This window comes from Pungitius pungitius, chromosome 18 (genome assembly GCF_949316345.1).
Source record: "Pungitius pungitius chromosome 18, fPunPun2.1, whole genome shotgun sequence".
Taxonomy (NCBI): Eukaryota; Metazoa; Chordata; class Actinopteri; order Perciformes; family Gasterosteidae; genus Pungitius; species Pungitius pungitius.
In genome coordinates, this window is record NC_084917.1 from 11580506 (window position 1) to 11602665 (window position 22160).

Below are 22160 nucleotides of genomic sequence, written 5' to 3' on the forward strand. Positions count from 1 at the left end.
GGGTGAAGAAGTTTAAAAAAAGAAAAAAGAAGTGACCTTGCGATACGTCTGTAGGCCGCCTTCAATTCTGCAGCTAGAAGTAATGTTAGACAATGGTATCACATCTCCAAACCAACTCTTGGTGGTCAAGTTCCTTTTTTTGACCAGAAAAGTACTCATTCATGGAATAAAAAAACATTTATTAATTTCCTGTTTCCCCAGAGCCTTTTACAATACACACACACACACACACACACACACAGGATAAAATATACAATTAAAGTGATTTTTTGCTTTATTTAAAGTCAGAGTCGTACCATGAATTACAAAGTCAGAGTAAAGGTGAGAAAACCAAGAACTCTGAAAACTGACTCAATCACACAATCTCATGTTTTGTGATTATAGAAAAAATAAATAATAATAATATGGATGTATGAACATAATGAACAAAGTAGACATGATGAAATCCATTATTTCCTGCATTAAAGACCTCTAAGTTACAATATTGGTGTACTTTGTATTTCTGTCCCAAAGGGAAGACTTTAATAGATTGACTTCCATTCAATGTATCTATTGAACTATCCATCATCTGTTACGCCATTATTTGTACTAAATATCTGGCTTTTCATACCCCAGATTTATTTGATTGGGAATACATAAAGAATGTTTACAGAGACTGGGAGATGCATTTAGAAACTAGAAAACGGTCTTTGTAGATATTTTGTTGTCAATCTTTTTTTTTCAAAGAATTTATTTTTGCTCAATTGTCTGTTTCTTGGCCACGGAAAGATTGTTTGGGATGGAAGAAGCTCTATCTTGCTGTATCTCATATTATCAGAAGTATTTATGGCGATGGCTATTTAGAACATTTAAACAGAGTTTGTCCTGAGATTAATGTTTTTCTTTTTTAATTCTTACTTTTTCTTCATAGCACAATTGCACAAAGTAATCCTAACTTAAATTGTCTCGTTTGAACAAAGATATCGGGACGTGCATCTTGAGCATCGACAACGTGACAACTGATCCACACCGTGTGAGTCTAAATAAAGGATGTGCAGAAAGGTTGATTGACTCAGGACACTCGTGAGCAGGAGAATGGATCAACCACACATTCTTTCTTTCTTCAAGTTATGAGTTAGGAAAAAGTTTCTGATTCTACAGCACTGTGTTGTTGTGTTGTGACAACCCCCCAACGGTCAACATAGAGCTTGTGAAGAGAGGAGGGAGACATGGAGACCTAATGGAGGTCCTTTTCTCTCAAGTGCCACAACTTCTCGCTTTTGTGCCCATTTATGTCTCTTACTGTGGAATGAACCAAGATGGTTGGAGGCCTGAACACGGCCTGCAGGGATGCGATTCTCTCACGCGGTTATCTCGGAGGGGCCCCCCTCCCACGGCCGCGGCCCCGGCCCGGCTCAGCGCCCGGCGTTGGTGCAGGTCCCCTCGGCCCCGGCGGCCGGCTCACCGGGCCTCGGCCGTTGGGGTTGGGGTTGGGGTTGGGCGATGCCAGAGCCACGTCTCTTTCCAGATTAACGCCTTTACTCGCTGTCCCGGGCTTCGTTTTTGTTGGCTTTGATTCTGGTTGCGGCTTCTTTTCTGTTCAGACGGATACAGTGATACATCAGCTACATGCCTGGATGCAAAGTCGTACGTGCAAACCGTAACACCTCGATGAGTGCAGCCTACTGACCGGGCTGAGGTGGTGGAGGAGGAGGCATGAGGGATCGGTTTGGCAGCAGGTCCTCCAGGTCCTTCATGACCTGGTTGGTGCTGTCCGTGTTGTTCCTCCGATTCTTCTCTTCATCCCGAGCCTGGACAGACGGGGAAGGAGGGAGACGAAGAAAGACAGAAAAATATTTCAGAGACATTTAGGAAAAACTATTAGTCTCGGTTGTTTTTGTCAAATGCTTCACAAACACAAGTAAATGAGTCATGTGTTATTTTCAGGAGCGTATTGATACAAATTTGAGCCTTTTGTCCTTCACAGGACATCAAATACTGGCGCTTTGTCCCATCCCTCGGCTTTAGTGTCTGCATGAGACGCCCAGGGGTCTGAAGTAACAAAAAATGTCAACACTACCACGTTGTCAGATAGACACTCAGAGAAATACTTGGGGAGTGTGATCATCTGGAATGGAGAGGGCAAAACAGCCAAGCAAACGCAGGAATTTCAACCAGGAGAAATTGTTTGTTGAGTCATTTTGAGGCTATGCTAGTGATGTTGGTGTTGCCAATCAGCACTAATCAGGCACGACTGACAACACCATTCTTTAAACCATAAAGCTAATATAAAATACTTTGAGCTGCAGGTTGCACTTCTTCGTTATCATAACGTTTTTTTATCCAGTTTATTCCATCGGTTCAGTAGCCTGTGGCTCTGTGAGCACCATCAAACAGCGTCCATCCCATTCTGTAATTACCATCTGCATCTTCTTCTTCAGCTCCATGTTGGCGTTTTGATAGGCCTCAGACACAGAGTTCAGATAGTAGATGGCCAGTCTGTGAAGGAGAAAACACCTGTTATCCAGTGGTTGCAAAGACGTGTGTGTGTGTGTGTGTGCGCATGTGATCCACTGTGTCTCCTCTACACTCACACCATGAGCAGTACAGCCGGTATGATGAGGCCTGGGTTGGCCGCATAGCTGAAAAGCGTCCCCAAGAAGGCCGGCAGGTCCAGGTTGATGGTCTCCATGATCACATCAAACATCTTCGCCTTCCCACTGCAAACATGGTCAACCCGAGTGCGAGTGAGCGTGTATCTACGCGTCCTCTGGGAAGAAGGCCTTTTTGTCCCGGCTCTCACCTGAAGGGGCCGCAGTCAAACGAAGGCGGCAGGGTCATGATGGTGTAGACGACGGGCAGCAGACTGAGGAAGAGGATGAGGAGCAGCAGACCCATGTAGAAGTTGTTGGACTTGGAGGCCTTGAAGACCCTCTCATGCGGGACGTTGGTGGCCATGACGGCCCAACACTGATAGTACATGGAGCTGAGGAGGCGCAGCACGTTGATGCCAACCAGCCCAGGAGCATAAAACGCACCCATCCTGAAGCACACCGAACATGGCAGCATGTCATGTGATCAGATGACGGCTTGTTAATTCTGTTTAATTGATTACAATGCCAATATAAACAAGTAAAACGTTGTGTTATAATGTGTCTTATATCAACACAACTACATCAACTGATAATTAGACGTGGACAATTGTTGTTTTTAGAAAATAAGTGGGCGTCATGGTAACCCAACCAATACGTGCTGAAATACTGCCTTCATTGATAATATACAGTACATCCACTCAGAGATCCTTGGTAAATGCAGATATAATAACGCATGCATGTAAAGTTACGCAAATGCGCGCGCACACACACACACACACACACACACACACACACACACACACACGGGAGAAAAAGGCAATTCACCAATGAAGTTCCTACCAGATCATTCCTTGATTGAATACCAATCCAAGTACATTACCACTGATGTCAAACTCTCCATATGACGGCTGAAGTGAACAGAGCAAAGGATCAGTACTTACATAAAGTCACCAGATGAGCAGATAGACAGCTGGATTTCAGGAAAGTCACTTAGTATGACGTTTAACAAACAGCACCAGAGGAAGACTCATTCCGACGTTTCATAAAAAAATGACCCAATCGTATGCTGGCGTGGAGTGTCACAATAAAAGATGTTTTCTTAAATTGTGAAGACAGAGTAGGCAAATCAAGATGTAAACAACAAAGCTATTATTGATGTTTTTTAGGGTTTATGGGATCTAGTATTGTTGGACAGGATATATATTGAACATACTCCATCACAGCAGGTAAAAAGAGCACTGCGTTCTAAGCCATGGACCAGTTTAAGAAACATCTTTAAGAGGTAAACCTTCTAAATGCTTCAGCTGTCAGACTCACAAATCCCGCCTCCAGGTCCCAGCACCAGCAGTAGTTGAGGAAGCGAACGATGACCGCCCTCGCAAAGTCACCGATCAGGATGGTCAGATAGGACACCTGGATGTCCGACACGGTCAGCTTCACAAACTCCTGGAACAAGACACGTTTTCATATCAAAACGGCACACTCATTAATCAATGAATAACAATTCAAGTTGCAATATTTCATCTTTAACTGTAGCAGGTTATTGCTGAATCCGTCATTGTTTTTCTTGAGCAAATACTCCTCATAACAGCACAGAAGCTTACTAACATATGTCACATTCACGATGGTAATCATCTATTTAACTTTTTAATCAAATACTTTGGTTTCCGTGTGGTTAAATACGTTTGTATTTTTCTCACAATGCCGACAGCGGTCTCCCAGCAGGGTCCTCTGATGACATCAGCGGGGCTCATGGGGGGCGGGGTCGCCCCGGTCCCGTTGAGCAAAAGCGTGTAGTTGGCGTAGTACTCTTTCATGGCCCAGATGCTGGCGTTCTTAATGGCTCCTTCTTCTTCCAGCTAGGGGACACACAGTGGCACAGGCTTAAGGGACAATGAGAATAATTTACATCCTTAGATCAACATAGAGGGGAAATGTGGTCCCAGAAAACCATCCAGCTGGTCAGAGCTCACACACACACACACACACACACACACACACACACACACACACACACACACACACACACACACTGCTGCTGTACCTTGGTGTTGACTTCGTCAAAAAGGGCAAACAAAAAGGTGTAGAGGTTTCCCAGGAAGAGGGCAAAGATGCGTCCGAGTTGCCACTTGAGGGCGATTCGTGGATGGTAGTCCTCCAGCTCAGCGATGGTCTCAAACAGAGGAGGACACACCAGCCCCAGCAGAGACATGATAATCTCCAACTGTCCGAAACCAGTCCAAAACAAGCACCATAACCAATGATATCTTAAAATTCAATTTTACCAGCTTATTATTGTCTCTCTACATCTTTTTTGCTACATATTTTGTCACTGCTATTAGTAGAGATTTTTTTTGTCTGATTGGCGTGAGAAGAGAAAGTGTCTGATTTGTCAAACGTTTGTTGCAACGTTACCTCATTCTTCTCGTACCAGCTGAGGTCGGTCCTGTTAGCGAACTCCTGAGACCTCTTCACCACGAAGTAGATGAGGTATCCGCTGCCACCGAGGCTGCAGGTGATGAAGAAGTTCGCCAAGACCCTGAGGAACCTGCGCAGGTGGATGTTCTCGTCCTTCTGGTTCTCCTGCTCATCCACAATGGACTCCTGTTCTCGTCCGGAGCAGAAACATTTACAGTCACTGGCAGTGCGACAATGGGACAACCCATGTGCTCAAAAGTACCGCACGCGTGCGTTTATTTGTCCGTTGCCGTGGGTTACCTTGAAGCTAGTGGTGATGGAGGCGTATTTGTTGTCAGCAGTCTCCGAGTTGCCAATGAGGTAATCCCAGCTGGTGAACATCTTCCAGGCAAAAGTGAACTCGCTTTCGTCTCCGTCTCCACCGCCGACATCAGCATTCTTGGCCATGCTGAAAAAAACAAATAATAACAGTTGATTTACCTTCATGTCAATATGTTCCGTTTTGTTACATTACGTCACATTACATGTCATCACATGTCATTTGGCTGACGCTTTTATCGACTTAAAGTCTCCACAACATTTGTTTTAGTCCTGGCTTTGTTTTGTCAATAATAAAATTTTGTTAATAAAAAAATTATCAAAGCTAATTTTATCCAACTTGGTGCGCGATGATTTTTCCACAACAGTGTTGAGATTCTGAGTTGCTGCCGCGGGCTCACGTGCGGATCACAACCATCAGGCTGTAGCCGAAGGTGCCGATTCCAACCATGAGGTAGGACAGAGGCAGCCTGAACTTCAGCAAGCCAATGGTCCTCTGGTCGTTGTAATAGCCGTAGAACAGGACTGAATACTTGCAGTAGCCCTGAGATGAAGAAAAAAAACTTGAGTTGGGTTGAATGAAACGAAAGTTTAGTTTTATTGCTTAACAAGCAAACAGAAATGTCTCGCTCAGACTGCTGACATATTAGAAAATAATCAGTAGGAAAACAGATTAGCACCAAAGTTCTTTACTTTTGGACTTTATAGCACCACTTGAAAATGCATACGCTGAACCTAATGTTGGTTGGGCTGTTGTATCATCGTATTTCCACTCACGTTGAAGTCCATGAGGACAGAGTAGTCTTGTGCGGTGTCCTGGTCAGCTCTGGGTACAGTCTTCCTGGGAATGGACCCGTAGGGAAGGCCCATCAGAACCTATAATAAGCAGAAACGTTTTTATTGATGAACTGAATTCTTCCAACAAACACCAGTCATTACGGCTGATTGTTATTTCCCACTACATCAAAGGACAGTTGTTTAATTCACTTTGAACATTTTGCTGAATACTACTACTTACTTTATCTGTATGTTTACTGGATTTTTATTAGTTTTAGTCTTATGTACTTAAGTATTCACTAGGAAGAAAGTATCAAATGCATAGCTTGAAGATTTTCAAAGTGTTGACATCAGTTCACCTCAGGGATGACCACCAGTCCAAAAGTGAAACCGAATAGCACCAGGTTCATGCCATACATCCAGCGCAGGAAGATAAAGTAAGACGCCACGGATGACCCAAAGTGACCTGAAGACATTAAGGCGAAACATGAATTCCGCATCTGTCCACTAGGGCTCGCTGTTCAGCTGATGAACACTGCTGTGCACAATTTGCATTACTCACTCTCCACATCTTTGATTTTCCTCTCCCACGGGATACAGGCTGTTCTGAAATTCTCAAAATCTCTCTGGAACTTGATCCATTTCTGGGATGAAAAAAAAATACATTAAAAGTCATCCAAAAAAAAGAAAAAAGATAAAAAGTTTTAATTTTTAGCTGACCTTTTTCATCATCACTTTGTAGGCAAACCACTTCCTGCCCTTTCCTTTGCCCAACGCTCCTTCAAACTTATCCACGAATTCCTGAGCCTCCCTGTGAAGAAACAAGGTCCCATGTAAGATAAATGTTACAATGGATTTCATGTAGTTTTTTTTCATAGTGAATTACTTCTAGACCCACAGAAAGTTTTTCGCAATTAGCAAATGCAAATTCTGGTTAAAGTGCACATTTAACGATTCAGACATATTAGTTGCAATCTAATATTCAAATAATGTTTCAACCCAAATTGCAATCAACCCAATTTTATGTTTTCACTTGAGTGTTTAACATAGTATAATGGTTTCTGTAGTAAAATGTTTCTAACAGTTTCAAAATAATTATTTAAAATAAACCAAATGGCACGTGATTCAGCCTGTCAAGGCTTGACAGATGGCTGAGAGATTATGGGCTGAGCCCAAAAAAGTTATAGGTGTATGATTACTTCAAGTCGAATAGCCTCCTCTTCATCCTCCACGGCTTGTTCCTGATGGTGGCAATCAGCTTCTTCTTCTCCTCCACCTCCTCCAACAGCTGGGCCATCTCTCCCTCTGACAAGGACTCCTCCTCCTCCTCCTCCGAGTTGGTATCAGTTGAACTTGAGCAGAAGAATCAGACGGAGAGTACAAAGGAAGGGAAGCAAATACCATTGTGAGTTACTTGCTTTGCTGCTGCAGGCCAAAAAATATTAATGTCAAACAGAGAAAACACAGCAAAGGTATGGTAGCTTAAGCTATGACAACATTGGCTAAATAGCACTCAAACAGTTGCGCTGAGTCTTATTAGAATGTCCTTTTAAGGGATTTGTTATTAATTATTGGATAAATTCAAACTTTGACCTAATGGTTCAGTCCTTAGGATTCATCCATGGATCTCTGCACCAAATTGCATAGCAAACTTTCACTAACAAACACTAATGTGGTGGTGCTGGAGGGAACGTCTGGCAATAATTCAATAAGTGTGATCCATTCTCTCAGGACTATGAATGGCAAACAATAAAACAAGAGCAAAACATAGAAATCCATCCAATCGTTCGTGGAGAATGAATCAGACAGGTTTTTGGGGATTGCAAGGCCATATTTCCTTTTGACGGGTCATATGCCAAAAAGGGAAACGAGCTTAGAAGGCGAGTATGTTGGCATAGCTGAGTAGCATGCCATGAGATATTCATGCTCCCCAGATGATACACCTTTTTCAATTGGGCATATCCATTGGCTTTCTACAGACACCACCCTCACAGACTTTGTATACTGAAAGCCATTGGTCAGGTTTCCATTTATTATCATCTATTAACTATCGGCGTTCTTACCTCTCGTCCTTTTTCTTCTTCTTCTTGTCCTTGTCCTTTCCCTTGTCTTTCCCCTTGTCCTTCCCTTTGGCATCCCCCTTCTTACCCTTAGTGTTCTCCGCCTCCTTCCCCCCTTTCTTGCCCCCTGCCTTCTTTCCCTTCTTCCCCTTCCCCACATCGCTGTCCTCTTCATCACTCTCTGGGGCTTTGCCTCCTTTCTTCTTATTGACTGCTGCTTTTTTCTTCCTCTTGGGAGCCTCGTCCTCGCTGTCATCCTCGTCATCGTCGCCACCGCCACGTTTCTTTGTCGTGGGCTTCTTTTTGTTTGCTACCCTGCGTCCCCTTGGAGCTTTATCTTCATCGTCCTCGTCTTCATCCTCGCTGGCTGCTTTTTTCCCCCGGGCTCTTCCTTTTGCACCTCCTCGCCCGGCTCCCTGTCTCCTGTTGGGTCTCCTCTGGGGTCCGTCGTCTACATTGTGAGCAAATAAAACACACAAAACATTGCATTTGGTGACCCTTGAAAAAAATAATTAAAATAAAATAATTTTCAAACCAGTTCCATGACGTGGCGTTCGACGGACTCACCATCGCTGCCACTTAGATCACCGTCCACCTCAATCTCAACTGAGGAAGGCCACAAAGCATTAGTCACATGTTCCATCAAAGTATCGACTGTCAAATGTTCTGTACAGACGTTCTCACAGGAACTAAAATTACACTTTATCTCATGTTCAGCGAGCTACAGTTTTCTCCTTTAGTGCATACTAGCATTAATATAATAGAACTTAGCTTAAAGCACAATTGTGCCAGAATAGACGTCACCGAGCTGCTAGCGCGGCGTAGATATAGATTACCAAAGAAAGAGAATAGTCACCCTTTCTTGTAATTGAGACTTCTCTGCAGAATAATTTATCCATTAGCTACCTCAATATTCTAAGACATTACGTGTTGACAATAAGAACACCTCTCCAATTAGTTTGTTTTTTGGAGATAGGGGAAAGCACATATGATTAAATTTCAAGAATTCTCTAGAATACATAAAGCAGTAAGAAGGTACGGTAAGGTAAGAAGGTAGTACATTAGTGAGCTCCCCTGTTCTGTGAGGGCTGACACTTGAAACGATTGTTTCTTTTTTCCTTTTACTGGGAAGAGGAATAATGAATAATGTATCATAGTACGAGGAGTAACCTAAATGTTACAAAAACATGTTGAAATAAAGGAAATACACAAAAAAGAAATACAGATTTTCCAATCATTTTTCTATTGACCAAAAAGCTCCCAAACTAATGACAGTCCCATCGGCTGCACTTTGTGTTCATTGTAAGAAACCAATGTTAATATGCTGAAATACTAAAATCTCTGCAGACTTTTAGAGATGTAGTTTTGATGTGGAGCCGTCTTTCTACGATTGGGTCTCTTATTTGTTTACCCAAAATACAAACTCGCGGCCTAACCTTTTGAAGTATTCATATTAAACATTTGGTATAAATCCCTTGACTAAACGTAGCTCACAGAACTCTTAAAAGTGGTTACATTGTTATAACCAACACAACTCAAATCATTATGACCTAAAAAAGAAATGAGTTTCAATCCTCTAATCTTCTACTCACCATCATCGTTGGAAACTGTCTCTCTTTTTCTCGGCATGATGAAAATGGACAAAAAGCGTCCGTCCCGTGTGTCCTCTGCAGCGCCGGCCCGGTCTAAGCCCCGTCCTGGTAGGCGCTCCTCTGCCCTGGCTAGCCGCCAGCGCCGCACTCAGGTATCTGACGGCGCAGTCGCTATGGCGACTGCTTCACGTGACCGGGTCATCTTGGACAGGTGAAGCAAATTAGTGACACCAAAGATGTTCTAGTGTGGCTTATTCTCCAGCAGCTTGGCCAGGTGAATATATGTTGAATCATAACTACGTAGGAGGCGAGGAAATACATCCGTGGGTCAGGCCCTTGAGATCGTTCACTGTGGCGCTCAGCTCGGCCTGACGGACGTTTCCTGCTTTGTTCTTATCGCAAATGGCCAAGAGACCATCTCCAGCGCCTAGAGAGACTCTCACTCATCTTGTAATTGGAGACGATACAGACACACGTGCAAGAAGACCAGAGGCCCTGAAGATTTAATGAAGGTTTAGGTTTCTCTCGGTGAGCATCGTTAGGCAAACACTTAGCACCCTGAGATGACTTTGCAGTTACGGTATTTCCGTTTTGACATTTTTTCAGGAAGAGACCCAGCAGGCGGACCTGTGAGCCTCCCCAGAGACCGACTTCAGCTCCCTGCGTGAGCCGAGCTGAAACGCCTCATATCCACCAATTGAGTAATAGAGCACAGCTCACTATTCACATCCAAAATGACCCCTTTACAGGGTTATCAGTCGACACAAGGGAGACGGGGTTCACACCCTTTTCAGTCGTGCTTCAGGAGACTCAGCAGCTGCTGCTGCTGCTGCATCCCCGCCCACCTGTTCAGGGAGTCTGCCCACAGGTCCATATGTAGAGAAAGTGCAATATATAGTTGATCTTATTCGGATCACAATTTAGCACAATTGTAATTGACCATACAGACCATTTAAAAAATAAATTCACACCCACGTTGGTGTTATTCTGTCTTCACAGCATTTAAAACCTCAATAGAAGTCTGGCTTTCAAAAGAACATCAGCATGCTGAGGCTGCCGTCTTTTTTCCCTTTGAGATGTGACCTTAAATTCATCAATTTGTCATGTTTCGATCCTCTCTCATAATTTCTCCCCCTCTCTCTGTTGCCTTCTTCCCTTCCCACTTAGGAGTGTGTGTCAGCTCTCACAGGTCTTTGCAGACGAGCATTGGCTTTTCTCCATTACGTCGGTTACAGCAAAGGTCAGGCATTCAGAAGATAATTGACAGGTGGCCCCCTTCAGTGTTTGAATGTTAGTATTTGTACTTTGAAATCCCCCGGTGTCAAGTTTTACCGCATTTGGTGAATCATTTGGCACGCATGAAGATAAATGTAAGCCGTAAGTCGGCCATCACTGAGAATGGAAGTCAATCGTTTCACCCATTGTGAGAGCATTAATCGCTGGGGACTGGAGTGGTCAGTCAAGTATCCACATACGACCAGAGGCAGAGAACGCATTCCCTCGGACATCGGCCAACGCTCCAGTGTGCTGCTGCAATCGAGATAATAAACGGGTGCGTGGCTGTCAGAGGGAATCTGGGAGACATTGGAGCGCCAAGTGATGGCTGACCTCACTTTCAGGTTAGAAGAGAAATCGATGCTTTCATTGACACGCAGGCAATTGAATTGAGAAGTGTATGAGCCTCACTGGAACAAGAACGTGGGGACAAAGCGGTCATCCGTCACATAAATGAAATGAAGGGGCACAGAACAACTTGATCCTGCAAGGATCCACAACAGTGTCAACAAAATTGAGCCAAGTCCAAGGCATAGATAACTATCTCCTCATTAATTTGTAAATATCATGCTTTATTCCGTGGCCCAGTAAGTGTTTTTTTTTTCAACTTCATTACAAATTAGCAGAAGAAAGCAGCTGGAAAGTAGCACAGCGTCTAAGGATTTTATCTTTTTCATCTCATCCATTTCCTTCTTTGGCGAAATGCGAGGCCGCAAATGAAGAAGAGGGGATTTCTGTATTTGTGCACATACCCTGACCCCGGTCATTTGGCCGGTGTGTGGATGAACTACCACGGCTGGTTTGACAAATCTATGGTAACATGTGAACGTAGTCCGACAGTTTCATTAAACCATCACTGGAGAATGGGCAAAAATGTAATTATTAAACTGGTCGAGGCAGAGAAATGGATGAAAAGCGAATAACGAAGACTTTTCTCCACATTTTCTGTGAGTGAATTCTAAAATGACTTTAAAGAGAAGGAACAACCAGCCTTCATAAATTAGAGCATCCATTGAAAATCTACTTTTGTCCATGATAGATGTCCAATAAGTTTTTGATGCCTTGCACACTATGTTAAAATCGCATGTGAGCATACCAAAATATGAGGCAAAGTAAATTAGTGGAAGAGAAAAGTTGTGAGCAATAACTTCATAGGATCATATAATAACATGCTGACACAAGTGTTGTTGGTATCAATATTCTTATCTAACAAAAGGAAATGAGCAAATAAAAACAAAAAGGTATTACAAATGGCCAGAAGCTGCCACTACCCTCGAGATGACCCTTCATAGAATTACACCGGGGCTATTCTTAGGTACACAAGTCCGTATTTATGACCACTAAAGGTTTCTATTTAGAGTTGGAGCCGCGACGGAGATGTCTAACTGACCGATAGTGGAAAAGACGTCTCCTCGAGCCTCCAGCCATCGCAGGGCGAGCGCGAAGAATCTGATCATCCATTTCACGCTTGTATTTGACCAGTGGCATCAGGCTCAGACCGCTCCTCTTAAAAATGAACCAGAGATGGAAGGGGCCCCTCAGTCAGACACCTCCTGCAATCCAAAGTCCACTGGATTTGCTTTTGAAGACATTTATTTCCCATCAAAGAGGCCCCAAAGTGTGTGTAGAACTTTGCACGGCATTGTCAACGTGGCATGGCCAGAGATGCTTAGTTTTTCTCGATTGTTTACACACAAATACTGGTACTTGACACACAATGACCACAACATGTAACTCATGCACCAACCCCCTGAACCAATTCTGCTAAACTGCAAGCACAATTCTTGCTTTACACTCAAATTGCAGTTCTAAAACACACTTTTTTCAAAACACTACACACACTTCTCCGCATTCTCTGTACAATTTTCATGAAGAAAATCTTTTTTTGTTTTCACAAGAAACACACAGTCATTCAAAATTCTAAAGTCAATTTCCCTACTATGCACACTGACTCGTCACATGGGAAAACACCTGTCACAGAGCGTTACAATTAGGAATCAGAGCTTTTGCATAAAACAGGTGAGCTCCTCCGTTTTGGAGCAATGGATGACAACATTAGAAACAGGGGCAGATGAGTGAGATTAAGAGGAGGACGAGGACGAGGACGAGGACGAGGAGGACAGGGGGAGGACGAGGACGAGGAAGGCCAAGGACCGTAAACTCTGATGAGATCTGAGCCACTTTGGTTGACCCAAGCTGGAGATGGAAAGTGTTTGACCGAAATCCACAAACGCATATCCCCCTTCTCTAAGCTATGGAAGACGCATGTGGAGATAAAGCAGGTGATGCTTTTCATGGCTGGATTGGACATGCTGAGCGATATTTCCCCCGCTGCTTGGCCAGGGAAAACCTTGTTTGTGATGTGGATGAGGTGCTGTGGAACAGAAGAGAGGATGCAGCAGATTTTTACTGTAACTTATACAGTAAATTCTTCTGTTGTTTTGTATGTAGACCACTGTATGTGCCACGTTGTGTTGGTTGGGATGTACTCTGTGTGCATTTTTGTGGGGAGAATAAAATATATTTGTTACCATGTATTTGTGTGTTCTGAGTATGAAAACAATATTCTAAAATATACCACAAACATCACAGCAACAACACCATCCTGTAGCTACACGCTCTACAACACATGTGTCAAACTCAAGGCCCGCGGGCCACATCCGGCCCGTGAATGAATCATCTTTGGCCCGCATGATCAGATCGATTTACTATTAGAGCCCGCCGGTATATCGCACGCATCACCATAATACTACAAATCCCACAATGCACTCTCCGTGTGTCGTTGTGCATTCGCGCGCCTCAGTCTGTATTACATACCGCTTGTGTGAACTTTTAACTATCCCTCTCTCCAAAAAATGGCTAAACGAAAGGTGGAATTTGAAAACAGGAGTTTTTAAGACAGGTGGAAGGCAGGTGTGTGTACCTTATCATCGTCCCTTTTATCGTTGAAACCAAACCAACAACTTTTTACTCGGTTAATTTTTTTTGTGGTTTTTCCCCATAAAATAAAAATACGAAGCGTAGCCGCTAAACCGGAAGTACGTAGATTTTCAAGGTAAGAATCGACACAAACCAATCAACAGACATTTACAGAAATCTAGTTGTAAATCCAGTTCTATGTTCATCAGCAAGCATCATATAAAGCACCTTTATAAATGTGTGTCTTTGTCCAGCAGTCTATTTTGTCAGTTGTGTGTTGGTACATATCTATAATTAGGACACAATTAGTATACAAGTTTTGCTCAAATCTGGATTAGCTTTGATGTTAACACGCATATCTAGCACCTTCCATGGTGTCTGAACAGTGATGATTGAATGTCATCTTGCTATATTTAAAGTCTTCTTTTTTTTAATTTAAAGTTCTTTATTCATGGATTACATATTTTGTTTGAGAGTTTGGGCTTTAAATTTAATGCTACACAAATCTTTTATGCCACCTAGTGGCAATTTAATTAAAATTAATGAGCCGTCTACGTGATCATGTTGTGGTGATCTTTATGGTTTCACACATCTCAGAGAAACACTAGACAGGCAAGTTGTGCAAGATTCCAAAATAATTATCTGAAATGTAAAAAAATGTTGACTGTTGAGTTTGTGAAATGCATATTACTCATTTGCAACTTGTGATGTGTGGCAAAGATTAAACGTTGTACATACTAAAGCAGTGTGGTAATCATGAATCTAGATGTTCAGCCGTCACAAAGTAGCACGCAAACTGACAACTTTATCTCCTACAAAAATTATGGTTATTATGCAAATTGCTGGGGAAAATAATGTTCTTAAAAGATTTAGTTAAGTAAAATGTTGGATTAGCATTGGGGAAATTAACTTAGTTTGCAGTTAAAGGTTATTTGCAGCATTGGTAAGAAATGTGTACAGACCACAAATGTATCCCTCACATTACAAAAAAAAAAAAAAAACATCTAGAATTCCTAGAAAGTTTTATAGATGAGGTAAAGAAAGTAATGTTTCCCTTTGTATAATGAAGCAAAAACACCACATCTGCTTTATGTGGGTGCTTGATTTATATAATACAATAACTTGCTATGTTTGAAGGTGAAAGGAAAAAAAAAACTTAAATATTGCAGGAGGACAATTTGTAGTTGGAACATAATAATAGGAGCACCAAGAGTACTAGTGAAACAGCATTGTAAGAACAACATGAAGAAAGACCTCATGCAACTCAAAGCTTGTTTGCTCCTGAAAAGAAACCAGGTTTTCCCCACAGTGCACCGACAGGCTGAGGAACAGGAGTGCGAGTGTGTGTGTGTGTGTGTGTGTGTGTGGGTAAACCTACGGTCTCCATGTTCAGGGGATGCAGAACTAAAGGATGTCGCACCAAGCGTCTGCAGCGGTTCACCTTCGATGTATCGTTGACGTGCTGTAACAAATAATCTTACAAAGCGTATTAAAACACTTTAACAGATGCTGGTGAGGACTAAATATTTGTCATCAAGTAGAACCATAAAGAATAAAAGTTCAGAACTGGAAGGACTGGCTACATTTAGAATTAAGACTGAACAGGACAACAGTGGCATGACAGACATGAAGAGCCATGAACTCTTGTTTTATATTTGTGAACATAATTTATTTACATCATACAACTAGTTCTTTATTACTGGAAGATTACGCACACTGCAGTATATAAATAAAGATGTTTGTACAAACTTGCATAACTAAAAAGAATAAAAAACAAAACACACAAGCAGCCAGACCTAAAACAATCAAAAAACGGAAAATTGATTAATAACCTACAAGCACAGGTCTAAGTCACTGCAGCATACAACCATTCAACACGCGCACACACACACACACACACACACACTTTTTGAATTTGTCAGCTCACATTAAAAAGAGGAAAAACATTCAAAGGTGAAGTAAAAGATGAAATATTAGTGGAGCTAAACCCTTCCGAAGGCAAAAATTAATACAAGTTCACACTACTTGTCATACCCCAACACACGGCATACACACACCACTTCGCTGGGAAAACAAACGCAAAAAGGGAAACTAACATTTTAGTCAGGTGACTAGCATCAAGTGACTTCAGTGGATGGTTTTGAACAGGGAGGATTGCAGCGTTTAGCCCACAAACAGTGGGGGGGGGGGGGGGGGGCGCAACTAAAAACAGAGTAAAATGTTCAACTGTGTTTCTAGTGGCGCAGACACAGCCGGAGGGAAGGAATGCAGGCCGGCCAGCAGGCAAAGGCTCGCAACAAAGTCTTTTTTAAAGTCTCCTCAGCAATTTGTCCGAGCTGTGTGTTAGGAGGGAGTGGGGGGGGGGGCTGAGACGGTGCCATCAGCAAACAATGGGCACCGCCATCAACATCTTCTAAAAAGGGCTCCACTGGTTTGTCAGCAGCCTCCCGCAGTCACTCCCAATGACACACCGCCGCTCGCCCCTCCTCACACCCACAACCCTTCAAAAAAGTGTTAAATGCGCACATAAACAACAATGAAAGCTGAAAATATGCTAACTTTCATGCCCTGGGAGGAAAGTCTTGAATTTGAAACAAACAAAAAGGAGCGGGGGAGAGGAGGGGGTACAGGTCCTTCAGGAAGAAGGTCGGGCTCAAGTCCATTCTTTTTAAAGCCTATAGATCCCAGTGTTCAAAGTCAAACTGAGAGTCCAGTTCATATTCTCTGGATCTTCTCAGCAACGACCACAGGGTTCTCTTTGCGAATCTTGTCAGCAGCTTCGGCTTTGTAGTCGTACGGACAGTTATGCTTATCAGAGTAACGGTGAAGTCCACAGAACAGATTCCCACAGCGGCAGTCAAAACCTGAAAGGCCGCAGCAGAGGACAGAACGCGTCAAATCAATGAATTGCTCATAAAACATTGTTGCTGCAAACATTAGCTCATCTTCTAAAAAGACTGACTACTAGAGACAGATCTCAACCGTATGTCGTCACAAGTCTTTAGACGTAACTGATGCCTTTTGCAGGATCCTTCATGCGAGAAAGTTGGTTTTAAATGTTATTAAGGACCCACAAAATATCAACATCAGCTTCTACGAAAACTTTGAATCCCGGTTTTATGTAAATCATTTTTGCCTTTATCGTGCTACATGTGATCAATAACTTCTGAACTCTTTTGTCGTCCTTTTACATTTGCTTCAAAAGATGGTGATGGACCACTGACATTATCGTATTTTTTAATAATAAAAACAGAATTTAGAAAGTTTATACGTTGCTCTGCATGACAAAATGGAAGATAAGCGTCATCTTGCAAATTATAACTACATTATAATTATGTAAGAAACTAAATGAACTTGACCCAGAAGAAAAAGAACAAACCTGGGAATAGTGAAGATTTTTCTCCTGACAATAAGTCGGCTGTTGCCTCGGTTTCTTACCTGTGAGGCCGAGCTTCTTGCGGCACATAAAGCAGCGATTCTTCTTGGGTTTTTGGGGTTCGGGCTCTTTGGGCTGGTCACTACAAGCAGTGGAGGGATAAGCGGCCGAGCATGTGGGCTGAGTCAAAACTGAAGGCGTATAAGAAAAACAATTGTCAAGGTAAGGTACCAGACACCGTAAACACCTAAATCCTTCTTGGAGCAAAACCTCCATCCTGAGAGTGGAGGCATTATAAATAAAGTTAATGCTACAATGTTGATATATAGTATATACACCACAGAACATTTGAGAGTTTGTACTTAATGAAGTACAGAAATAATCAGTTTTGGGCCACTTTTCAGGTGTCAGGAACATTTATTACCAAAGTATGTTAGAACTACTTGGAATTTGACATGGTGGTTGGTGCATAACATTAGACACTAAGACAAATAACACTGCAGGAAAAAAGGACAAATTTAGTTTAAATCTGACACGTGAAGGGTCGACCCTTTAAATCCAACCCACCTGGGTCTGAGAGGTCTACTCTGCTCCCTGTTGCTCCTTTCTCCTCCCGGGAGAGACTCATCTCCGTCATCTGCTGTGTTACAGACATCGCAGTAGAAACGCCACTGCAAAATGATGAATGGAAGAAAATGAGTAAAAACACTTCCCAAACCCCATTTCCATATATTAAACAGTCTTTATCAGCATGAAATTCTACCACTAAATAACTTTAAGGTTTGGTAAAGTCAATTCCAAATGAATTACCCGCTAACTAAGTTCAACATTTAAGAGTTTAATTAAATATTAGTTCTCATCCAGGATTAGGATTAAACAAAGCCTCTGTTCAACAATTGAAAACCAATCGCTGTTTAGTAGATGCAAGATTAAATCTAATTGATACACGGTAGAGATGTTTTCTCTGTACTGCTTTAAAAAACTGTGCATTGTTTGCGGAGTGGGGCTGCAACAACGAATCGATGAAATCGATAAAAAACTAACTTGCACTCCAATGATGGTAATAACTTAATGAATTTGGGGAGGGTGTTTCGGAGTGTGTGCGTCTGGACGTAGTATAATGTAGTAGTTCTGGCGTCAAAACAAATCCTGGTATATTTTCTGATTAGCATTGTTTTTCATAAATTATTATGACGTTCAAGGAGCAACCTGTACTTTCTGAAGTATTTATGAAATGGGAATTTGCAGTTCTGTTTTAGAATAAAGGGTTGGAAATTAAAGCTTTTTAGTTGACGTTTTAGATCAGATTCATTGATTAATCGAAAAAATAATTGACCGATTATCAAAATAAGCGTTAGTTGCAGCCTATAATTTGAGGTTTGACGTGAACCGATTTATTGGTAAACCAAGAAGAACTAAATACTGTTGGGATCACAGGCTTAAAAGTTAAGTAGATAATTCAGTTCTCAACAAAATGTCTTATTTGAAGGCAGTACAACGTTGCCCAGGGATCCCCTCACCTGAAAGCCTCGCTGGCAGCAGCTTGAGCAGAGGCAGCGGCCTCCGCTGCAGACTCTGCAGCAGCGACGGCAGCTGCTGCGGCATTATTCAAGGTGGCTTCTAACCTCTGCATGGCAGAGGCCTCAGCTGCGGCACCACCGCTGCCACCTGAGGGAGATTTCACCACATGTTACAGTCAGGCAGAGGTTGGGAGTTTTATGTGCAACAAAAAAAAAAGGTGCGACGGACACCACAGGTCTCACCAAGGGCAGTCAAAGTACTGACTGATCCATTGTTCTGCCTTGACAGGTGCTCCTTATGGCAGACAGAGCACATGCCATTAGTCCTAGGGTTGCCATAGAAACCACAGCCATTAGCACAGGGTGTAGGAACTAGGCTCTGATTGGTCTCCTGGGCCATGATGTGTGCCGTCTGGTGTACCTGAGAATACAAACAAAGACGAATGGTGGAGGAATGAGCCTTTGTGAAACAGAAGTAACAAAGGACAGGCACAAAGACACCTTAGATTTAGATGTCAGTTTTTTCCCTAGGTTTTGCAACTTTAGGGGGGGATAGTAGTTGGTCAGCGGGGAAGGGGAGTAGTCTGCCACGTACGCGCATACACAGAATTATGAGCAAGCATCTTCATGTGTGAAAAAACAATGGGGGAAAAATAAATAAATAATTTCTCATATATTTTTATATTGACCCCCCGGATATAATGATGATGTGACTTATCAACAACTCATGAATTTAGACGTTACCCTAGAAAGTGAACTACTTCGATAGTATGGCTCCAACAACGAAACAGATTATGATTATTATATCTGTAATTATCTGGTCTTTTCATTGAACACTAAACATATTGGCAATGTTGTTAAAGTACGTACTGTCCGACACGAGTGAATGTACCAGCACTTGGAACACCAGTCATGATAGCGATTTTGAGTAGAGATTGCAACTTATCCTGTTTCGGTGTTTTTGGTTTGTATGCAAATATCTTTGCAGACTGAGATGTGGTTGGAAGCCCTGGATAAGATAGAAGGTCGCTCAAGAGTTCTGGTCAATTGGCCATGGGCTAAAATCTTTATTGGCTGTAGAAAATATTTAACTTTTGAGAACTTTGAAGTGGCTTTATGAGAACATATAATAAACAATGATACTATGCAAAAACTTGGGGTGGACAGTTAATCATTACTGTAAAAACATGGGGTAACCAAAAAGGTTTTAAAAAAAAGTAATCACATCGCAAAGTTCTGAGTAATTGCATCAGAGTCGTCTTTGTCTCCAGGACACTGTTGACCCTACACCGCTGCCATCTGCACATGCATGTGCCTGTAAACAGCAGTGCCCCAGGCTCACGTGGGAGTTATGGCCTTACACTGTCACACAAGTACATTGTGATCTCCTTGGAACACACTAGAGTGACTAACGCAGTAAGGCAGTGAACACATCTAAATATAGACAATCCCAAGAATCCGGTTGACAGAGCGGCTTTCGTATCAAAATATGAAACCTAGCCTCTGTAGGTTTCTCACAACACATAGTAGAGACGTAAACAGTTTGCCCAATCATAACGTTACATGGTCACAGCGGTGTGGGGCCAGAGACTCGTAGTAACAGATTCTAACATGGCTACAAGCTGCAGCTCTACACCTGTAGATCACACAACAAGAAGAGCACGTTTATCTTCGAGACAAAAGCCCAAAACCACCCATTGTACCTCAACCTAACAGTTGGTGGTACTGGGGCTATGTTAGTGGGAAACTCGTAAAGAGACTATACTTAGAAGTGCTAAGCGGCGGCGTTTTAAGTAATCGATACCATTTATGTCGCTGCAGTCTTACGGGTTGCTTCCTGACAAACACACCGGGCCACAGCCGCGTTACTTCGTCAAATCCACTGAGTCATGCTAGCAAGCTAATGGCTGCTGCTAAAGCCTCACTTTGATAATATAGCTAAATGCTACATAGCACCGGACATGGTTCCTTTGTTATATCGGAGGTCGGGTGTAAAGTTAAAATGCAGACAACTGAAGGACGATGTTGTACATGATTTAGGCAAATTGTTCGTAAGCTAACTAGTTAGCCGAAACAACCGTGAAGGCAGATTCTCGTGATCATGCTATTACTAGCATGCTAATGGTAGGGATTTTTTTAGCACTGTTGTTGCCTTTGTCTGTTCTTTGTTTTTAATACCACTAGAAGTTAATTAAGTATATTGACAATAACTTAAAACCCGCTGCTTGAACTAGTATTACCAACGGATATAACAATCAGTCAATACGGTTAAGACGGCAGGTTAAATAATCACAAAACCTTGATGTAACGTTAGCACTAAAGATTAACACTAGCTCCATCAAATACAGCTGGTCTTTAGGTTTAGTTAGTGGACATGTTGTCCAAAGGCAAAGCAATCGATGGCACTGCTTAGGTTTAAGTTGTTTAATAGCAGAGTTCCTGAAAAAAAGTTTTCGGCGACACGTGTTAACCAGGCGAATATTTATTTAATCCGTAAGCAAACGAAGTCGACTCGGCATTGATGCTAGCGTTAAAGACTCAAAAATGTAACTTGAGCATTGCTTATGTTCGTGTTTTACTGTTCACTACCGAAACTCCCCAAGCACACACTTCGGCCAAATAACCATAGCTCACTACAGTTACATTAACGACAGTTAACTTACCGCGTGTCTGAGAAACGATGTTTTCTTCTTGAAACTTTCGACGGGATGCCTACATTTACCTCGGGGTGAATCAACTAGGGCCGTCTAGGTATGTCGTGTTTGTGGCTCTCTGGTCAGTCCTCAAATAAAATGTAGACTCCACTCCGCCTGGGAGCAGTGGTGGCTAATTCTGCTGGCGTCCTCTGTCGCTGATTTGTGGTGGCATCTGTTTTGTTTTACGTGGTGCGTTTGCGTCCTTTCTCTTTCCGGTGGACGTCACGGAAATTGTGATCTTCCGATTGGACGGTATGGGTATTGGAGAATAGCCACAACACATTTCAGGCCATTAAAAAAAAGTAAACCTACTTTATTTCACCGAGTATACAGCCTTTAATATCAACGTATTGTTGCTTATTAATCAATCAATCTTAATCGGAAGGGTGGACGTGGCCTTGGTGGCTGCAGCGTTAACCTGACGTTAAGTTAGAACAGGAAAACAAGTTTGAGAGGATGTGTTGCCTTCGAATGCTCCTCGTAAACTCCACCTCCCCACGAGACTTCTGTCCTTTCACTATTGAGTCGTGATCGGCAGTTTGTTATGTTTTCTCTCCCTATGCGTAGACATGTCGCCTCTAATCCCCTCTACTTTTATTAGCAGTCTTCAAGCTATAGGTCCATCAAACATGGTTA

The 22160-nt window shown here is 42.5% G+C and overlaps 2 protein-coding genes across 2 annotated transcripts; both read right to left on the bottom strand.

Moving 5' to 3' along the window:
• Nucleotides 1–400: 400 nt before the first annotated feature.
• On the bottom strand, nt 401–9845 carry tmc2a (transmembrane channel-like 2a). Its single transcript, XM_037485341.2, has 20 exons — nt 9739–9845; nt 8714–8752; nt 8150–8597; nt 7286–7438; nt 6807–6897; nt 6649–6730; nt 6446–6552; nt 6087–6185; nt 5711–5853; nt 5292–5439; nt 4989–5177; nt 4618–4797; nt 4274–4432; nt 3891–4019; nt 3414–3481; nt 2783–3022; nt 2574–2699; nt 2400–2478; nt 1670–1790; nt 401–1575 (listed from the first exon to the last, which is right to left on the bottom strand). Exons 1-20 carry the CDS (start codon nt 9773–9775, stop codon nt 1349–1351), a joined length of 2865 nt encoding a protein of 954 aa, XP_037341238.2. The 5' UTR covers nt 9776–9845; the 3' UTR covers nt 401–1348.
• A 5700-nt stretch (nt 9846–15545) lies between these two features.
• On the bottom strand, nt 15546–21736 carry LOC119226952 (AN1-type zinc finger protein 5-like). Its single transcript, XM_037485358.2, has 6 exons — nt 21492–21736; nt 19072–19249; nt 18829–18976; nt 17876–17979; nt 17371–17499; nt 15546–16796 (listed from the first exon to the last, which is right to left on the bottom strand). Exons 2-6 carry the CDS (start codon nt 19226–19228, stop codon nt 16648–16650), a joined length of 687 nt encoding a protein of 228 aa, XP_037341255.2. The 5' UTR covers nt 19229–19249; nt 21492–21736; the 3' UTR covers nt 15546–16647.
• Between the last annotated feature and the right edge of the window lie 424 nt (nt 21737–22160).